Here is a 19,737-nt window from a genome sequence, read left to right as displayed (position 1 = left end):
GATCACGTGAGGTATGAGCTTCTAAGGCAAAAGCCTGGGAGTCTGCCAGAGTACTGCCAAGAGCAGTCTCGCAAAAGTCAGTGGGGATACACCAATTAAATAGTTATGAGACATGACCCCACAAGCACTGTCCTTTGGGTGGAGTACTAGTTGATGTGTCCCTTGTCCGCATGTCTGGCCCCCATTCTCCTAAGCTTACTAACTAGTTACTATCCCCTTCGTACCTGAGTTGACAATTAGCGTAGAATCCCCAGATTAAGCCTTTTTGAACTACATTTGATCTGCATACTACGTAGCTCTCCGCAGCTGACTTTGCAATTTATTTTCAACCACGAATTATGTTACGACCACAGCGAAATATCCAAATCCCTCTGCGATACATATCAAACTCATCTCCACGATTCGAATAAGCTATTGAACAGCTAAAATGATCAATAATTGACCCTGCTGCAATCATTGAAATAATGCTGATCAGGCCTTAGCAGTGATTACTCCTGCGTTAGAATATACAGATAGACTGCCTACATTAATACCAATAAAACTACCTTAACCTATGGCTAATTACTTTCTAAATTAAATAAGAACCCCTTGATACCCTAATCTATCTGATTTAGGCTTTTTGAGCTCTTCTTCGACCTAATTGCTTTAAAAAATACGCGCCTTAAAAATGGCTCAAATAAGGCGTTTATTGACATTTTGACCACCCCAGAATGATCGCCAGCGCTAATTGACACTTTCTACACCCCCTGTTCAGGTACAGAGGGGATAGTACTGATTAAGTGGAAGATCCCACTAGGGGGATGTTTAGTAATGCGAAATGAAGCAACAAATGAACTCTCTAGTTAACCTGTCTTCGAGACAATTGCTAAATCTTGCATGCCCCTCCCTCTTTTTCTGTCCGGTCTCAGTGAGCTGTACAAAATATTTTTCGCTGATCCAACTACCTTCTCAGCCAGTGCCCGGAGGTCCGAGGAATTGGGGGTTTTGCACCTATGATTTGAGGAGAAGAGAATTGGGAAATTTTTTTTCGTTGCAACGTGGCCAAGTCCCATTTGCAACGGTTTTAGGGCCGCCTTCTCCTGTTCCTGGTTAAAACCTGCCCAAGCCGCGAAAACTCAGCTCGCCACCATTTTCTACCAATATATATCAGCGCCAGTACGGGGATGGGTCGAAAGGGCCTGGATCAAACAATATCTGTTTGATTGGTGCGTATTTCAAAACTCTATCAATCCATTCCATCTTCAACCCAATGGCAGAAATGGAAATATGCTCGGAGGCCTAAAAAACGAAGTAATTTCTGTTGCAAATACGGGTGGTGTGCAAATGGGAATGGGCCACGTTAGTACTATGGTTTAGCGTGTGCTGGCAGGGTTAAACCTGGTCAAGGCGCCCGGCAAGGCTATTTACCAGATCGGGAAAGTGACAGGGCATGGATTACGTGTCTTGGTAACACAGGATATCACTGTGGGGTTGATGCACGTAGTAAGGGGCGGAAGGGAATGCTGGGATATCCTAGTCTAACTTCGGGATATGCAAGGTTTGCAACAAGGAAACATTGCAGTACATGAAACAAGTCACATCACGTCGCATAGACACCAAAAACGAGATCGATCCGTCTATTGGTAATTACGTAGCCTTACATTACCCAATCCAAAGCCAGCTGATAAGCGAAGGCCTCTTAGCAAAGAGAGTTTTTGATGATACAAGATGTGCTTGCCAAAATGAAAGCCCTATTATCGTCCATACTCCGTACAATGCCTTCACGATCCACTAGCAGGCGACTCCCACTGGGCGCTTCCGCGCCGACTGATCCGTAGTACATCGCCTCGGCCGCCTGCATGGTTACACGTCGCCGCATATCCGACACCAGGGTGCTGCGCGTGGGGATGTTCCCGTATTTCCTCGTTTGAATGCTCTGTAGGACTGACATCGACTGTTGATTCCTTCACGATCAAGATGTCCTGACCGTTCTTGACCCGATCTGCCCTGACAATGCTTTCGGCGCTATCACTCAGGGTGGCATTCCTCATCGAAAGCGGATGCACGAATTTGGGCTTCTTGTCCTTCCGGCTATTCATAGCGTAGCTACCGGAGCTGGAATATCCATTTGAAAGTTTATGCCTGCCCGCGTAGTGACTGGCCAGGCTCTCATCGATGTTTTTGATAAGACGTCGGCAAAGTGGATAGATCATGGGAATGTTGTCGATCACCACGGCCACGAAGGTTTCTCGTACAGCCCAAGAGCCGGCTTGCTGGGCACCGTTGACAGGATCCTAGAAGAAGAATTAGGCCGTGGTCATGGGTACGGCAAGCGTAGGCACATACAAGTAAGATAAGGGCACAACGAAGAATGCCACAGGCCATGACGAAGAAACCTCCACCGAACACAATCAGAAAGAGACTCTTTCTCCTCTTCGATAGTTGAGCCTTCCACAGCAGCTGCGTGAAAGTCAGCCACAAACGATCAAAAGAGGCGCGGAGAGCTTACCGGAAGTGGTATAGAGATCAGATACATATCTGTCACGACGTTAAGCACTACTGTTACCAAGCAGTCAATTTTGGATATGGCTGGCTGGCAGCTGTCTGGAGGTTGTCAGCCAAGCTCTGTGGGCAGAGTAGAGAACAAACTCACTGCCAGGGTCGGGATTGATCTGCCAATTCTTGTGCAGAGGACGGCATCCCAGAAGGATGGAAAGTAGGGTGGCAATGTATGTGGCTCCGATAAGACCGTACCCGATACGTATCCGGATCTTCATATGGGCCAGCCCATCCCTTAAACACCGTTACCATGGTTCGTCCAAGCCCAGAAAGAGACACTTACGTTAGACGGCTATAGAAGACGCACATACAAAGTTTGAGGTTCCAAAGCAAAAATGTGTAAAGTGACCAGCCGATTACTTGCGTCTTCGAACCGCCAACTCGAAGGGCATACTCCTGCGATGAAGGATCCAGACTGGCTCGTTCTTCGGGTGTCATGCCATTGTTGGCGAGCCCACGCCACCAAGCCCCCACAATATATGCAGCGGCAGTTTCGAGGGAATAGACGACCTGTCTGCTGTCAGGACGAGCGTCGAGCCTACTGGAGGTATGGAAAACTCACAGCTGCCAGCAGCATCATGTAGTCATCCAACTGAAAATTTCGTATGCCGACAGAGGTTGCTCGCGCAATAGTCCGTAGTATAATCATGCCCAATGCAACGCCCAAGAGAGTGAAAGCCTCGGTAACGAAAGCATTGGCGCCGGGCATGATGGATGTCCAGACAGAATTGAGCGAGGTTTGACGAGATAAAGGACAAAATCGGGTGATGCTATGAGGAGACCGCAGTAAAGACCGTAGTAGATTGGGATCAAGAGACGTCGAAGTAGGTATTCAGTCCAAACATTTATGCTCCACCAGAAAACCTCCATGGCTCCTTCTCCTTTGCATCCCACTGTTCCGATCGACGACTAGGCTTCTGTGGTTGACGAATGAGGGGAGAAGAAATGTTATCACATAGGACCAAGGCCTGCAGCTCTGGGACCCGCATACCGAGTATTGCAGGCTGTCGTCGTGCATATCCGTGCTTTAGAGCGGAGCTAGAGCATTCCTGGTCACAGACAATAAGAAGCGGGGCGGACTCGCGAAGCAGGGCTGCTGTTCCTGGATCCGTACTTCTTACGAAGAACAAACATGGACGAGATATTAACTCTCCGATCTGTCATACCCAACTGGGGGATGTTGCAGATGGGCTTGGCCAGCTGTCTGTGCCTAGCCCAGTGGCCGCATACCATGACAAGGTGATGGGCACTCCGTACTGGATAGAAGTAGAGTTAGCCCCTGGCAACGTGTACTAACTACTGTATAGATAATGCCGTGTTGGGGGAGAAGGTCCTTGTTAGGGGCGATTGCGAGATCAATCTGGGACATATCGCCTGGATGCTGTGGAACAGCACATCTTGTGCAGCTCCCCAAAAGCTTGAATAGCACCAATGCCGATCCTTGGAAGCAGGATCTGTCTACCTTTCATGCGGGTCAGCCCCCATCACTTGCCACTCTGATCTTCAGGAACAGGAACGGTCGCGCCGCTTTGCCAACGCACGGAAGGCCTTTACTATAGTACGGTACCAGGCTGAAGTATTCGCAGCTTAGCACTAGCATCATTTTCAGGCTGGTACGGAGTACACCTTGGGCAGCTAGGTGGTTTTGTTGTAGCCAGTGATTATGACGAGCGCCTAAAAAGCTTCTGGAGATTGAGGTAACACTGTATCAGAACTAGTTGCTACTAGTTAGCCCCGAGCTACGAATATTTCTGCGTAATGCCGTAGTCCGTAGTCTGTAGTACCCACTACTAGTAAACCAGTTGCGTAGTTGACGATCGGTATTCCCTACATCTCGAGCGTCTTCATGTGGATCAGCAGCATGCTCTCGAGCAGCAGAGAATTCTCACGTTTGAGGCTAGGTTAGTTGTCCCGCGTGCAAGAAGGAGATTGAGTACTCGTAAGTCGGTTATTCATGAGAATCGCGGAGGCGCACAGTCGCTCTGCTTATCTTCCCTGTTGCAGGCCCCATTCTACCCAGCTCAAGTGCCGAATCACAATCTTCAGATGAAAGTGCTGAGTGACCCAGGCCGGCATGAAAAGGCAAACTTTAAGTAGTAGTTTAACCACTGGAGAAGTGGTGTTGCGGGCTTTGCAGTACACCAGCGGTTCCGAATGGCAAAACCCTATTCCCCCATACTGATACGGGTATGCACATCAACGATAGTGCTACGTACCACAATGCGGAGCCCAACGGAGTTAACCTGCCAATTCTTTCCCCTCGCATGATATTACTTCATCGGGCTTTCAGAGTTTCCGCTGGCATTTCCTATTGGGGATGTTAAGAGGATTGACCTCCTTGCTTGCCTGATTAGCGTGCTTTGCCCCTTTACACAAGTCGTCGGAGACTAAACTGGGCTCGTCGAACCGCGACGTGGTCGTATCAGACCCAGGGCTAGAAATGAGGGGTCGAGAGGGAATTTCTGTGAAGCAGTGGCGAACGATGGTTACAAGATCCCTTCACGGGCGCTAGAGTAGATATATCGCTCGCTTTGGCAAGTTGGAGTCTGGCAATAAATGCTTCTGCGTCGAGATTGCCTTAACAATGTGTTGATGCTCAACTGGCCCGTGTCGACGAAAATCTCAACGCTCTTGCTTCACTTAGATAGTAAACCGTTTGTCTGTGCTCATTAGCCGCCTGTCACACGGGCATTAGCGGTTATGGAGAGCGTTGATGTGGTGGTCATTGGAGCCGGTTGGTACTTCCTCCACGGCCGCGATTGTTGCTGACGGTTGTTCTGAGCAGGATGGTCTGGACTGGCTGCTGCAAAGACCTACATCGAGCTTCATCCGTCCGCCACAGTCGTCGTTCTCGACGATGCAGACACGGTGGGCGGAGTGTGGGCAGAGCATCGCCTGTACCCAGGGTTGGTATCGAATAACATGCTGGGTACCTACGAGTACAGCGACTTTCCCATGGATGAATATTACGGTGTCAAGCCCGGCCAGCACATTCCTGGCACCGTGGTTCATGCGTACCTCAGGAATTATGCCCAAAGGTTTGGGGTACTGGCCCGTATCAGGTTCAACTCGAAGGTTGAGAGTGCCGAACGCAAAGAGGGCGCCGGCTGGGTTCTTACAGTCGTATCAGGTGATCAACGGAGCCAGCTTTCTACAGCCAAATTAGTCGTCGCCACTGGAATGACTTCCCAGCCTTTTATGCCAGCACTGGAGGGCAGCGAGAAATTTGCTGCTCCAATCTTCCACAGCAAGGAACTTCGCAAATACGCCGACTTACTCAAAACAGCAAAAAGTGTTGTCGTTTTTGGAGGCACCAAGTCTGCATGGGATGCCGCATATGCGTATGCTACTGCTGGTGTGGAGGTGAACATGGTCATTCGACAGTCTGGCCATGGGCCCGTTTGGATGGCTCCTCCATATGTCACCCCACTGAAGAGGTGGCTGGAAAAGCTTGTTCATACTCGCTTTCTCACATGGTTTAGTCCTTGTATCTGGGGAAATGCCGATGGGTATTCTGGTGTTCGGAATTTCCTTCACGGAACCGCATTTGGACGTAAGATTGTCAACACGTTTTGGGCAATTCTCGGCAACGACGTCACCACCCTCAATGGGTACGACAAGCACCCAGAGACGAAGAAGCTGAAACCTTGGACCGATTCCTTTTATACTGGAAGTAGTCTAGGCATCCTCAATTATAAAACAAACTTTTTTGATCTTGTGCGCCAGGGGAACATCAAGGTCCATGTTGCTGATATCGACTCGCTTTCGGACAGGAAGGTTCACCTCTCAGACGGCAAGACACTCACGACAGATGCTCTTGTGTGTGTGACTGGGTGGAGACATCATCCACCTATTAAGTTTCTTCCCGAGGGTACGGATGACAGGCTTGGCCTGCCGCATTTCTCGAAGCAGCCTGACCAAGAGATCCGAAAGGCAGAGAACGAGATCCTTACACGTTTCCCACGTTTGAAGATTCAACCAGCTTCAAGCCCGAACGCCAAACCGATGATTGCACGTCCATCGAACTCTCCGGCTGCGATTCAGCCAAACCAACCTTACCGTCTGTACCGATTCATGGTACCACCGGCTCTCATCGATGATCGGAGTATCGCCTTTGCTGGTGCCCTGATGACTGTTAGTACTCCTCTGATCGCTCAGACTCAGGCGCTATGGCTGTCTGCATACTTTGACGGCAAGATCAACCCTAAGGACGACATCACTTACGAGACAATTTTGCATTCTCAATTTGGGAAGTGGAGATGTCCCGCTGGCTATGGTGCACGCTTCCCAGATTTCGTATTTGATTCTCTTCCATATCTCGATCTCTTGTTGTCAGAGCTAGGCTTGAAGGCTCACCGGAAGCAGGGAAGGATGGCTGAATGGTTTACGCCCTACGGACCGGAAGATTACGGAGATTTAATCGGAGAATGGAGGGCCAAGAACACGAAGATCTAACGATAGACCTGACGAGACATGGTTGCTTTGCTTTTGATTTTCTGGAACTTGACCATTAGAGACTCTTTGTCTTATCGATCTCAAGAATAGCCCTGATCTGATATAGAACTTCGTGCATACTCAAGTACCAGCGTACAACCACTCTTGATTAGATATGCTGTTTCTCGTGGGATCAAGCCCAAAGGGTGCCTGTGCCTGCGCTAACCAGCTATCCACCACTCTGTCGTAAAATTCGATCTTTTTTTGATTGGTCAACGCCAGCCACTAGATTAACCAAATTAGGTTAGTTCCCGTAACCTTAACCTTAAATCTCTTACCCCCAAAGCGGCAGTAGGATAGGAATGTACCAATTGATAGATACCAAATGACTCAAAAGCACCACCAAGAGGAGATCTCAGGGCCAATTGATGCTATTGAAGCTGCTCCATTAGCTAAGGACTGCCCTCGACCCAAAAGAGCTCGAATTCAGAGCCGAAAAGCGCGAGAAAATCAGATGCAAAGTCAGCTATCTCAAGTACTTTCCCTGCGGCCTATTACACCTACGGTACCAACTTCAAGCGAGCAAAAACCGGTATCCAATAGAGAAGATTCCTCATCTGCTGGAAATAATGCATCTCAATCAAAACGGCAACATCGATTACTCCGCCAAAACAGCTCTCAACAGTCTAGTATCAATACACAGCATAGAAAAGAGAAGGAAGAATGACAGATACAAGTTGAATCTACTCAAAACAAGTCAGAAAAGCTGAAAATTCTTGCTGAACAAATTGGCCCTAGACGACCTTATCCAGAAAAATTGAACGTTCTGATCCTATTCGCGTCAGGGCAGCTACAACTTCGTGCTCACGAACTTAAGCCAATTGATCTATTTCATCGGTTTGTTCCAAAGGAGCTATTTACAGACATTGCAGAGCATACGAACGAATACGCATTCGAAGAGAGATCTCAAGAATTCGATTAAATCCAGCGAGTATGGAAAGATGTAACTGCTACAGATATCAAAGGCTATATTAGCGCTATACTCCTTATTAGCACACAACCGGGTAAAAGAGATCTAGCCTATTACTGGAATCAGAAAGAAAACTATCCTTATTAGCCAGTCGCTGAATACATCTCTCTATCAAGATTTCAACAGATTTCAAGATATCTCAAGATTAATAGGCTAGGGCCTCTCCCTGATAACTAATAGTATAAAAAAGTTAAGTCTCTTGCCACTTATTTTCGCAAAGCAACGACTCTAAATATATATAAATTGCTACAGAATCTCTCAATTGATGAACAATTAGTTAAATTCCAAGGACGTTCGAAACATACTATCTGTTACAGCACGTGAACACGCCAAGCACCGACAGGCACTACGGAGCTGCCTGGCACTCTGCGAAGGGACTATGACAGACTTGGACAGGACTGGACCCTGAACTACACACATGGTCAGACCTGGACAACGTAATGATCAGAGGTGATCAGGATGAGCACTCATGAGCAATGATCAGAGGTGATCAGGGTGATCAACTCTGAGCACGAATCTTCTACTCTATATAAGCACGCTCCTTTCCCAGATAGTTTCATAGTCTTCGTAGTCAACTCATGTTATCAGCTCATACCTAAGTTGAAGACATCTTAGTATTGTTCACTGCACTTCCTGTTCTACCCAACCAACCCTTTGGACCCAGCTTCTAGTTGAGACTTGTCTTAACCAGTTGAGCCCTAACACTATCCAGATGAATTCAAAGGCTGCTGGCAAAGGATACAAGATATATAGCCTCTGTTGTTCTAACGGTTATATAGTTAATTTCAGATTCAGCAATGCTATAGAGAAGGTAGCTGAATTAGGAGAATACCCTGAGTTCTCTTAAAGTGAGGCTATTATACTAGATCTTGCAGAGTCGCTTTTAGCCCGATTTCCGCGCTCTAGGCCATTTTACGTTCTACATTTGGATAACTTTTTTACTACTCGCAAGCTCTATTAACAACTCTACAAACTCGGAATTAGGGCGAATAACACTGCTAAAGCAGGGTCTGGTATACCTAAAGAGCTAGTATATCTTCGTGATGTAATGATGAAGCAGAATGACTACAGAGAGTGGTTTAATTACGTTATTAGCAGCGTGAATTATATCACATTTTGTGATTTAGCTTCTAAGGCAATGATGACCACTGTTCACGATCCTACTATGGAGGAATACGCTTATTTTGAGAGAATCAAACGCTCTAGGGCCTCTTTAAAGTATGCTGTGGATGCAGAAACTGCAAATGTTGCAAATTCTGCAAATGCTACGAAATTTGTGTGCCCTGTGCCTCCTGCGAAATCGGCGCCTTCTACGAATTCTATACTCTCTGCAAATTCTACGCTCCCTGCGAATTCTACGTTCTCTACAGATTCTGCGTTTTCTACGCGTTCTGCGCCTCCTACAAATTCTGTGCTCCCTGCGCTCTCTGCGCTCCCTGCGCCTCCTGCAAATTCTGAAAACAAGTCACAATATCTACGAAAGCTATATGCCCTTGATCAATACAATCAAGAGATGGGTGGCTCTGATAACCACGCAAAACTGAATTCGTATTATTCAGTAAGCCGACACTATCATCAACGTAACTAGCTGCCCCTGTTCTATCTCCTTATCGATGCAGCTGTTACAAACGCGTATAACCTCTATAAGCTAGGCGTAAAAAGCAAAAGGCTCTCACATGCTCAATTTCAAGAAGAAATTGCAAGAAGTCTGCTTCGAGGACCTGGAGCTATTCTACGGCAACGGCCACCACGCCCTCCCCTAGCTAGCTGCAATCTCCGTACTAAATCAGTACCAAAGGATAGCTACAAAGGGCATTCGTGGGTCAAAGGAGATCGCTGGCGCCGCTGTCAATCGTGCAATCCTACTCCCAAACTAGGCAGGCCGCGTAAAGCACTCCAGGAACTGTCTACCAACGCCTCTAACAGCAGAAAAAAGGCCAAAAGGGTATCCATCAGAGCCTATGGTCTTGCAGCAAGTGTAACATCTCAATCTGCCACAATTCGCGCTGCTGGGCTCGCCATTTACCCTCTCCGTAGCAGAGATAGCAAATTCTATTTATTTTAGTGTTGCTACTTCCTATTTAGGCTTAGTGCATATTATAATAAGGTTTTCTTGGCACCCGCTCCGTTGACCAATCAAAAAAAGATCGAATTTTACGACAGAGTGGTGGATACGTATCGTAGTACGGAGTCGTGCTTCAAAAGTCATCAATATACGCTAACTAGGATAAGTTAAACTAGCTTTTATTGGACTAACGCACTGCTACTAGGCGGTGGGGCATAAAATGGTTAAAGATGGCGGATGGCTAAAGCTTAGCTGATATTGACCTAAACGGGTCCCTCAGTATCTCTAAGATAAGAGGGTGATAGCAGTAGCTCTAGGGATCCACCCCCTATAATATATTTTCTACGCGCCGCTAAAGCTTAGATCGATTCTACTAGTGACGCTCTAAATTTAGCGTATATTGAAAACTTTTGAAGCACGACTCCGTAGTAAGATTGCGAATGCGGAGAACTGCAAGGATCTGCAGTCCTGGCCGGCGCCAACCGAGGCATCCAGCTTACGTAGTACTGGTACAGTAAGGAAGGATTTTCTTCTTCTTCTTCCTCCTTCCCTGTTAAGTCGCGCTGCAAGCATGACCCATGTGAGATGCGCTCAACAAAGATGAGGAACCCAGTCAACAGCTTGAATGCTCAGCGATGCTTATTCAACCCACATGCATGCAGGCGTGCCTTCTCGAGCTGCCGAACGAGAGAAGCGCGATGGGGTTTCATTGGACTTGGAGCGATGGGCACGTCTGGCCAGGTCTTGGATACTAGGAGTTAACATCTCGATTAGGATGCCCTATGGCACGCAACTTGCGAGCCAAAACTCCTGACAATGACGAAATTCTTGTGTATGATGTGAATGCTACAGCTACACAGAGCTTTTTACAGGAGTCTCAGGGCACGCGTGTCCAGGCAGCTGTGAGTCCACGGGAAGTAGCTGAAATGTCGGTGAGTGTCACTTATGTCTCCAGTACTCGAAATGATGAGCAATTGTTCTATCGATGATCTAAGTTGGGGTGTGCCATTGTGGCTTTCCCTCGTCTGATTCCAAACAAAATTAAAGCCAATCCTCTGATGCTAGCAGTCTTGTCCTCGACAGCACTTATGAGTATCAGAAGGCACTAGCTAACACAAAATCCCACAGGATACCGTCATCACTGTTCTGCCCGAGCCACAACATGTCAAGTCCGTGTTCGAAAAGATGTTGGCGTCAGCCCTTCCTGCACCCCCTACAACAACGTCACGCCTCTTTTTAGACTGCTCGACCATTGATCCCACAACTTCTCGATTGGTCGCCTCCCTTGTCCATGCGTCAACTTCGGAATCCTCTGCTATATTTGTGGATGCTCCTATGTCAGGTGGTGTGGTTGGTGCAAGAGCAGGATCCTTGACATTTATGGTTGGCTGTGAACCTGATATGCTCTCCAAGGTCGAGAAAGTTCTGCTCTTGATGGGGAAGAAGGTATGGCATCTTGGTGCTCAAGGTGCTGGCTTGAGTGGAAAGCTCGCAAACAACTATGCCTTAGCCATCAACAATATCGCCGCGGCCGAAGCCATGAATCTGGGACTAAAGTGGGGTCTGGATCCTAAGACTTTGGGAAACCTCATCAACTCATCTACAGGGCGTTCATGGCCAAGTGAAGTAAACAATCCCGTTCCCGGTGTGGTTGGGAGTGCTCCAGCGAGCCGAGATTATGAAGGCGGATTCGGTGTCAGTCTGATGAAGAAAGACCTTAAGCTGGCAATCCGTGCAGCTCAGGAAGCAGATGCACGCTTAGAGTTGGCCACAAAGGCAGAAGAGGTTTACGAGAAGGTCGAGCAAGATTATATGGGAAAAGACTTCTCTGTTGTGTATCGGTGGCTTGGCGGGAAAGAGTGAAAGTAGAACTGCTACGCGACCTCATTCTCCTGCTGATAAAGCACTTTCCGTGCTAACTATCCTTACCTGCACTGCATTCTCGACCAATAGCTGTCAGATGGTAGCGCTCCTACGCATGGTGTGTTGGCCGGAGTTTGCCGGTGGATCGGTAAGCAAAGGATTCGGCTTATGCTTCGTCTGTCCCGTCATTACCAGCACTAAACCATTCCGGTATTATAAAATTTATAAATAATTAATATATTACGTAGATATAAACCTCCGAACCACTCGCTCTCCACAGCGTACATCCTTCGATACCATGTTTGAGCATCTAGCGTCTCTGTTGTGTTCATGACTTGGATTCTTGCGTTGCAATCTATATGACGCGAGAGAAAGATTGAGCCTTGATCTGCACTATCTGCTCGGACTGTTGGACGGGGCTAGGTTTGGCTGGCGAGATTTGGATTTGTCATGAGTACGGGCTTGAAAGCAAGTTACGACAAAGCTTCAGATCTCCATTAAGGTTTTTACCAAGGTGTCAGGACTATATATTTTGTGCTTTCCACCTCGATTCGATTCTTATCTTCAGTGTCCCGCCGTAGTAAGTCTGCCATCCTAGAGTACCAAATATGTCGCGGCCAGTCATCCTATATGTGCCCGGCGCATGGCACAGTCCAGACGCCTTCGACAAGGTGATAGCGCTCTTATCAGCCAAACGCTTCCCAAGTCGGAAAATCCACCTACCCTCTGTTGACAGATCACCTGCAGTATCATCTATCGAGCCCGATGTCGAGGCGATCCGCAGTGTTGCTCTTTCTGAAATGCAACAAGGGCACGACATTTGCGTCGTCTGCCATTCATACAGCGGCGTGCCCACCAGCCAGGCACTCAGAGGCCTTGGACGGCCTCAGACCGCTGGAGGCGGGCGAGTCTCCGCCATCATTTATATCGCTGCTTGTCTGCTCTTTGAAGGCGTTTCATTGAGTGGTGCAAATACTGCTCATGGTGGTGCAGTCCAGAGTGATGCATACAAGCTTCCAGACGACGGGAATCTGCTGCTGAATAAGGATGTAAACACAGCTCATGGATTTTATAATGACCTATCGCTCGAGGAGGCAGCATACTGGGTCAGCAAGCTAGGGACCCATTCAGCTGTGACGCTCGATTTGCCAGCAAATTATGCAGCTTGGAAGGATATCCCGTCCTGGTATCTCCTTTGCATGCAGGACAAAACAATAATGCCCGAGACTCAACGAGCCTTCGTCAAGAAAGCCAGAGAATACCTAGACGAAGCTGGAGGGCCAGGGACTGGGGCGCACAGATTGAGGATGGAGGAGATCGATGCAGGCCATAGCCCGTTTCTGAGTCGGCCTGAGCGGACTGCAGCATTCATTGAGAAAGCTGCTACGTCTGACTTGAACTGATATCGGCCAGGAAACTGGGCAAGAACCGTCGTGAGCAGTCATGTAGATTCTTTCGTTGATAGATTCGAGAAGACCTCAGATCTGACCTCTTTTGGCAAAGACGCTGAACGCGATCTCGAGCGCGTTGGTGGTTCTTAGCGGCTGAAAAGAAGTAAAGTCTGCTCTGCACCCACCACGCCGCTTGCCCCCTGGCCGCCGCTTTTATCACCACCCATAAATTTCCCATTCTCGTCCACATTTCGGCCAAAGAATTGCCTACCCGAAATCAGAGCCGGAGTGTTGAAGTTCTCACTCTGTTGTGTTGTACATTCTCCTATCTAGATTTTCTAGTAACTACCTAAATAGGATTTCCTGTGCCATGGCACAGGAAATCAGGGCGAGTGACGCGCCAGGGTGGCGCTAAGCCGCTTTAGGATTTGGCTGTACATGTACAGCCAACTCCTCTTAGCTGTTGCGGCAGCTCACGCTGCCCTGCAAGGAGGTTGTTGGAGTGACGCGCCAGGGTGGCGCTAAGCCGCTTTAGGATTTGGCTGTACATGTACAGCCAACTCCTCTTAGCTGTTGCGGCAGCTCACGCTGCCCTGCAAGGAGGTTGTTGCCATACGGCCGTACCAGCATTGAGCTGTGTTACTTGACACGGAGTAAATTGACATTCTCTGGCCTGACATGCTTTAGATATGATGATTGGTAGATAATCGATCTCGGTTGATGAGGTAGCATCCTCGAAAGGTAGAGGAATGCAACAAAAAGATAAAATAAAAAAATAAAAAGATTCCCCGACGCGGATTTGAACCCATGCCCTCCTATAATATAATATATACTATTACTTGGGCGATTCTGGTCAGTGTGTTTCTTCCTTATCTTTGGTCTACGCTTGGAGAGGGCGCTAGCCGCGATCAGCCACGGCTAAACCCGAAGGTTAAACAATAGCCACAGGTAACCTTTTGCTCCTAAGCTAGTTTTATATTCCTTAGTGTGACTTCTAAGAGCCCATTTCTCACGGCCCATTTCTTCAAACATCGCTCTAGCGTCTTCGTTGCTGGCTCGCCGTTCAGGAGAGGGCCCCCAATTACTACCTTCCAGAAGAACCCCATTTATGCCGCATTCATGCTGTAAACTGGAACGTCGTCTGCCTTTGAAGAGCGAAGCTTCGCCTGCCCTTGCCGTCCGATCAGTATCAAATGATGCAAGAGACAGAATCGAAGATGATATATTACGTGGTGGGCGAAGGGGGACGTCAGTAGCCGCGATGAATGTCGGACACAAAGATTAACGTAGTACGTCTGCTGTTGTGACAGCCAGACGATTCGTCTTACCTGTAGGATACGCAAGGGTAGATGGGAATTGATCAATAATCTATAGGGACATCTCAGTCAATAGTCATATCTACAGTTAACTTTAATTGTGCCTCATAGACCGCCAAAGGCTGCTGCCTCACTACGCCGGCCAAGGGGGGAGTGATACCTGAGTCTCACCCTGGTCGGGATGTGACCAGGTAAGCTCGAGCAGCATCACCCTAGTAGGCCCGGACCGGTGGTGAACTCGGGACAGATCTTCCTTTACTTGGCGACATGACCATCACCTGTGGAGTAGAATGACTCAAAGCCTCGAATGGGTAGTGTGTGTATTTGGGAATCTGAAGTACAAAGTTTCGGAGGAAATAGCTCCATAGGCGCCAAGGCCATACAGGTGGCAGGATTTCCGTCACTTGGATTGTAGACTTCATCTACCATTCTTTTGATGGCTGTGGAAAGCAGTCAAATGATTGCCAAAGTCTATCTACGTCTTGGGGCGTCTTCTGTTGTAATAAACCCGGGTGTGCATGCAAATATTCTTTTAAGTAAGAGTCGATCTCTATGTAGATCCAACCCCCAACCTGTGGAGAGGATTTCCGATTTCGCATTGTTTGTCCTTAGCTATATAGCATGGCCTACCTTGTACCGATCCATCGGCCAAGCAGTGTGCGACATGCTCTGAAGTTACCCTTCCTAGATCCCTTGGAAGAGGCGTTGATCGTGGCGTGAGGTTCTACAGTCTCCATGAGCACACGGCTGCTGACACAAGCTATCCAGAAAGTCGAATCGACTCGAAATTTATGCGCAAGCCATCGATGGCCTCATATTGGTCCACTCAACATCCGTCTATGGCTACATCACAATGCTTGAAAGGCTGCGGCCTTCCACTTCGACTACAGACCACTTGTTTATTGGCACAGACCGATACCAGTACTTTACAGTTTCGTGGGATGCATCTCTTAAAAGATTACGGACCGAGCAGAGTTATCTGGATCAGGCGGATAAGGTGTTGAGAGACTCTCAAGAGGCAGATCGATGTCACGTTGATCCTTCAAGACGATTTATGACCCTAGAGCTTTATGATGGCGTTGTCACCGTGATCCCGCTTCAACAGGCCACCGATAGAGGACCAAGTGCGAAGAGACAGTCGATAGCCAAACAAGAGGACAGAGGCATACTCGGATCGCCAGTGCAAGTTCGGATAGAGGAGTTGGCGATTCGGTCGTCAGCGTTTCTGGATGTTGATTCAAGCAGTAGAACCAAACCGAGGCTGGCGTTGTTGTGGGAAGATAACGCGGAGATTCCCCAGCTCAAGATCCGAGAGTTGGAGTACTTTCCGGACGCTGCGGGAGATCAGGCCTCCGCAGAATTGAAAACCATTGCTGAATTCCGGGACCACCTCGACTTGGGAGTCAGTCACCTTGTCCCTGTATCGGCACCGTATGGAGGCTTTCTTATCCTAGGAGAGAGGTCTATCACCTACGTTGACAGTGAGCTTAAGACTTCCATTCCACGTAATCTGGACGAGAACGCTACGCTCTGGGTTGCCTGGGAGAAGATCGATGACCAGAGATGGCTTCTCGCAGATGATTACGGCCGATTGTACTTTTTGATGATCATGGTAGAAGGCAAACGAGTGCAAGATTGGAGACTGGATTTGGTTGGCACCACATCAAAGGCGTCCGCTCTGGTCTACTTGGACAGGGGACACGTTTTCGTAGGATCACACTCTGGAGATTCACAAGTCGTCAAGATTGAAGAAGGCGGGTTGAAAGTTGCGCAAACTTTCGACAATATTGCCCCTATCCTCGACTTTGCTATTATGGACCTTGGTAGAGGAACTGAAGGTGGTCAAGCAAATGACTTCTCGTCTGGTCAGGCTCGACTGGTCACCGCTTCAGGAGCGTGGCAAGACGGTAGCATTAGGAGTGTGAGAAGCGGAGTCGGGATAGAAGAGCTGGGTTCACTTGGAGAAATGTCACATATTACAGGCATGTGGGGTTTGGACTCTACAGGAGACAGTGCTATGCAAGACACGTTGCTTGTTACGTTCGTGGATGAGACCAGGATATTCACATTCGACAGCGAAGCGACTATTGAAGAAGTTGACCACTTTCATGGCCTTGAATTATCAGAAACAACGCTGTCCGCTTCAAATTTATCGAATCGTCGTATTCTTCAGGTTGCAGAGATGAGCGTACGAATAGCAGACCTTGACAGTGGCATGACGACATCAACTTGGAGGCCAGCGGATGGTAGCAAGATCACTGCAACAGCCAGCAATGAAGAGAGACTACTTGTTGTTAGCGGTGGGACCACTCTTCATGTTTTCGATTTATCAAACGACCTCACAACCATATCTTCGAAGTCTTTTCCTACCGATTCTCAAATTGCCGGTATCGCTATACCTCCTGCACCGACGTCAGTCTGCATTGTTGCATTCTGGCAGTCAGCATCCATCGCGATAATTGAAATTCCTTCTCTAGATACCTTGCATACCCAAATCTTGGGCCCAGCAGACACCGCAATCCCTCGCTCTATTCTAATAGCAAACATTCTCCCTGACTCTCCTCCAAGCCTGTTTGTGGCAATGGCAGATGGTACCGTCATGACGTACACCATGGATATGACCAAGAATACTTTGAGCAACATGACACGTATCGTGCTGGGGTCGGAACCGGTGACATTCAAAAAGCTCCCTCGTGATCTGTCAACCGATTCGGAGTCAACCCTAAGCAATATATTCGCCTCGTGCGAACAACCATCCTTGATCTATGCTTCCGAAGGCCGGATGGTGTACTCAGCAGTAAATTCTGACAAAGCCTCTCGGGTGACTCATTTCAACTCTGTGGCATACCCCGGAGCTATCGCCATTGCAACACCAAAAGAGCTGAAGCTGGCTCTGATAGATGCCGAGCGAAGAACACAACTACACACTTTACCGGTCGGTGAGACCGTACGGTGTGTGACCTACTCTGAAGGTCTTAAAATGTTTGGCATGGGCTGCGTTAGGCGGAAGCTGGAGAATGGAGCGGAGAGACTTTTTAGCAGATTCAAGGTCGCTGACGAAGTCACTTTTAAGCAGCTGGATTCGGTAGAGCTCGCGGAAGAGGAGCTGGTCGAATGCACGGTTGTGATTCCAGTGGCAAAAGATGAAGATTCCGACGGCATTGACATGTTTGTGGTCGGTACCAGCATGCAAGATGAGTTGTCTGAGCAGTTAGTTAAGGGAAGGATCCTAATCTATGAGATCGACAAGGAGAGGAAGTTGAGCCTGATGACAGAACTAGGAGTCAAGGGCGCATGTCGGTCACTAGCCATTTGTGATGGCAAGATTGTGGCTGGTCTGGTTAAGACGGTAAAAGATAATCCATTCCAGCTTTCTGTGGTACTAATCTGGTTCAAGGTTGTTGTGTATGCTCTTGTCCCCCCGTCGATACATTCACACAATATCAACCTCGTGAAATTAGCCGTCTACCGCACCGCTACTAACCCACTCTCTCTGACTGTCACACCATCGACGAAAACATCGCCAGCTCTAATTGCTGTAGCTGACGTTATGAAATCAGTTTCCATACTGATGCTGATCCCACCACCACCTAATACGGGGCTCAGCTGGGCACTTAGTGAAACTGCTCGTCATTTTGCTGTTATGTGGAGTAGCTCCGTCAGCGTCATTGGCGACAATGAATGGGTCGCTGCTGACACGGATGGCAATCTCATTGTCGTTCGAAGAAACGTAAATGGCGTGGCTGAAGATGACAGGAAGCGACTCGAAGTTACCTCGGAATTGAGACTTGGGGAGGTCGTCAACTCGATAGTCCCTGTACGTATGTCTAGCGAAAACATGCTGACCATGAGAGCTCGAAGCTCGTCTACCACCGCTGGTCCAAATGCGGCGGCCGACTTACCAGCAGGCCCAGCCGTGACGCCACAAGCATTCCTTGCCACGATCGAAGGCGGCGTGTATATGCTCGGCACGATCAGCGCTGGATATCAAGATCTCTTGATGAGACTACAGCAGGCTGTCTCGGCTAGGACGAAGGGATTGGGTTATATGCCATGGGCCAAGTACAGGGCATTCAAGAATGAAGTGCGGGAAGCCGATGAGCCGTTTCGATTTGTGGACGGAGAATTGGTTGAAGGATTCTTGAACTTCAGTCAGGAAAATATGGAGGGTGTGGTGGCTGAGTTGGGCGCGGGCCTTGGCGTGCAGGCAGTCAAGGGGATGGTCGAGGGACTGAAGAGACTTCATTAAGCCTGTAGGATTGACATTGGAGGATGGAGAAATACACACATAGCATAAGAGGCATACAAGGCTGAGACCTGGCCTGAACATGCTACCCATGCCTTAGGAATAAACGACATCGGGGTCAGGCAACTCAGCATAACTACACTGTAGACGGCCACCCGCTCGACTTCCTTACCTCTACCTGCAATGCCGCTGCCGTAGCTTTTGTCCAACGTATGAACACCCCACCACAACCAGCGCACCGATCCCTTTGTCTATTCTTCACCACACAGCCAAAACATAAAGCCCCACTCTCCCCTCCCCCAAATAAGCCATGACGTTGCTTGCCTAAACGAGTTGTACCTTATGACCCCCCAATCAGGAAAAGACGCGCTCCTCCCTTGCAACGCGCGGCGCGACGTGTTTAGCCAATAACCCTCCCGCCGGAGTTTAGCCGTAAGTTAGTATCAGGTGTAGTAGTCAACATCCGAAACCCCCAAAACATCTATTTCCAGCGTCCAAAATCTCGGTTGTGAAATTTTACCATACTAGAGATCGGCGTAACTTTCCGAACGATCACGTCGAGGGACACGACACGACGCGACAAAACGAGACGACGGATATCAGGCCTTAATTTTGATTGGAGTAGTTGTTGCCCGTTTTCACGACCAGCGCCGCGGCAGCCAGCAAGACAAGGGCAGAATTGGTGGGTGGCGGTTGGAACGATCACGCTCACGCTCTCGAGCCCTTCCACGTGCGCGGGGGTGCTTGGTGTTTTCTTTGGTTTTTCTTTGAAGAAGGAAACGCACTCGTGGAGAGGAGTGCTGTTCCTCCGAGGGGCTTGTCTACTCGGGTTCCTGGGGCTTGGAGGGGCGTTG

General features: G+C 48.6%; 5 protein-coding genes across 5 annotated transcripts; 4 read left to right on the top strand and 1 right to left on the bottom strand.

The window, feature by feature from the left end:
- Positions 1–1,760: 1,760 nt before the first annotated feature.
- Positions 1,761–3,247, bottom strand: EPUS_02745 (uncharacterized protein; the record flags this gene model as incomplete). Its single annotated transcript, XM_007807873.1, has 6 exons — positions 1,761–2,273; positions 2,326–2,439; positions 2,489–2,583; positions 2,633–2,772; positions 2,822–3,048; positions 3,101–3,247. The coding sequence occupies 6 exons, from the start codon at positions 3,245–3,247 to the stop codon at positions 1,761–1,763; spliced, it is 1,236 nt and encodes a 411-aa protein (XP_007806064.1).
- A 1,991-nt stretch (positions 3,248–5,238) lies between these two features.
- On the top strand, positions 5,239–6,993 carry EPUS_02744 (uncharacterized protein; the record flags this gene model as incomplete). Its single annotated transcript, XM_007807872.1, has 2 exons — positions 5,239–5,272; positions 5,324–6,993. 2 exons carry the CDS (start codon positions 5,239–5,241, stop codon positions 6,991–6,993), a joined length of 1,704 nt encoding a protein of 567 aa, XP_007806063.1.
- A 3,856-nt stretch (positions 6,994–10,849) lies between these two features.
- Positions 10,850–11,930, top strand: EPUS_02743 (uncharacterized protein; the record flags this gene model as incomplete). Its single annotated transcript, XM_007807871.1, has 2 exons — positions 10,850–10,999; positions 11,196–11,930. The coding sequence occupies 2 exons, from the start codon at positions 10,850–10,852 to the stop codon at positions 11,928–11,930; spliced, it is 885 nt and encodes a 294-aa protein (XP_007806062.1).
- Positions 11,931–12,538: 608 nt separating this feature from the next.
- On the top strand, positions 12,539–13,333 carry EPUS_02742 (uncharacterized protein; the record flags this gene model as incomplete). Its single annotated transcript, XM_007807870.1, has 1 exon — positions 12,539–13,333. One exon carries the CDS (start codon positions 12,539–12,541, stop codon positions 13,331–13,333), a length of 795 nt encoding a protein of 264 aa, XP_007806061.1.
- A 1,925-nt stretch (positions 13,334–15,258) lies between these two features.
- On the top strand, positions 15,259–18,886 carry EPUS_02741 (uncharacterized protein; the record flags this gene model as incomplete). Its single annotated transcript, XM_007807869.1, has 2 exons — positions 15,259–15,353; positions 15,406–18,886. 2 exons carry the CDS (start codon positions 15,259–15,261, stop codon positions 18,884–18,886), a joined length of 3,576 nt encoding a protein of 1,191 aa, XP_007806060.1.
- Positions 18,887–19,737: the final 851 nt, after the last annotated feature.

This window comes from Endocarpon pusillum, assembly GCF_000464535.1.
Source record: "Endocarpon pusillum Z07020 unplaced genomic scaffold scaffold7306, whole genome shotgun sequence".
In the NCBI taxonomy this organism is placed as follows: Eukaryota; Fungi; Ascomycota; class Eurotiomycetes; order Verrucariales; family Verrucariaceae; genus Endocarpon; species Endocarpon pusillum.
Note: the sequence above shows the minus strand (reverse complement) of the source record. Positions and strands in the feature narration are given on the sequence as shown.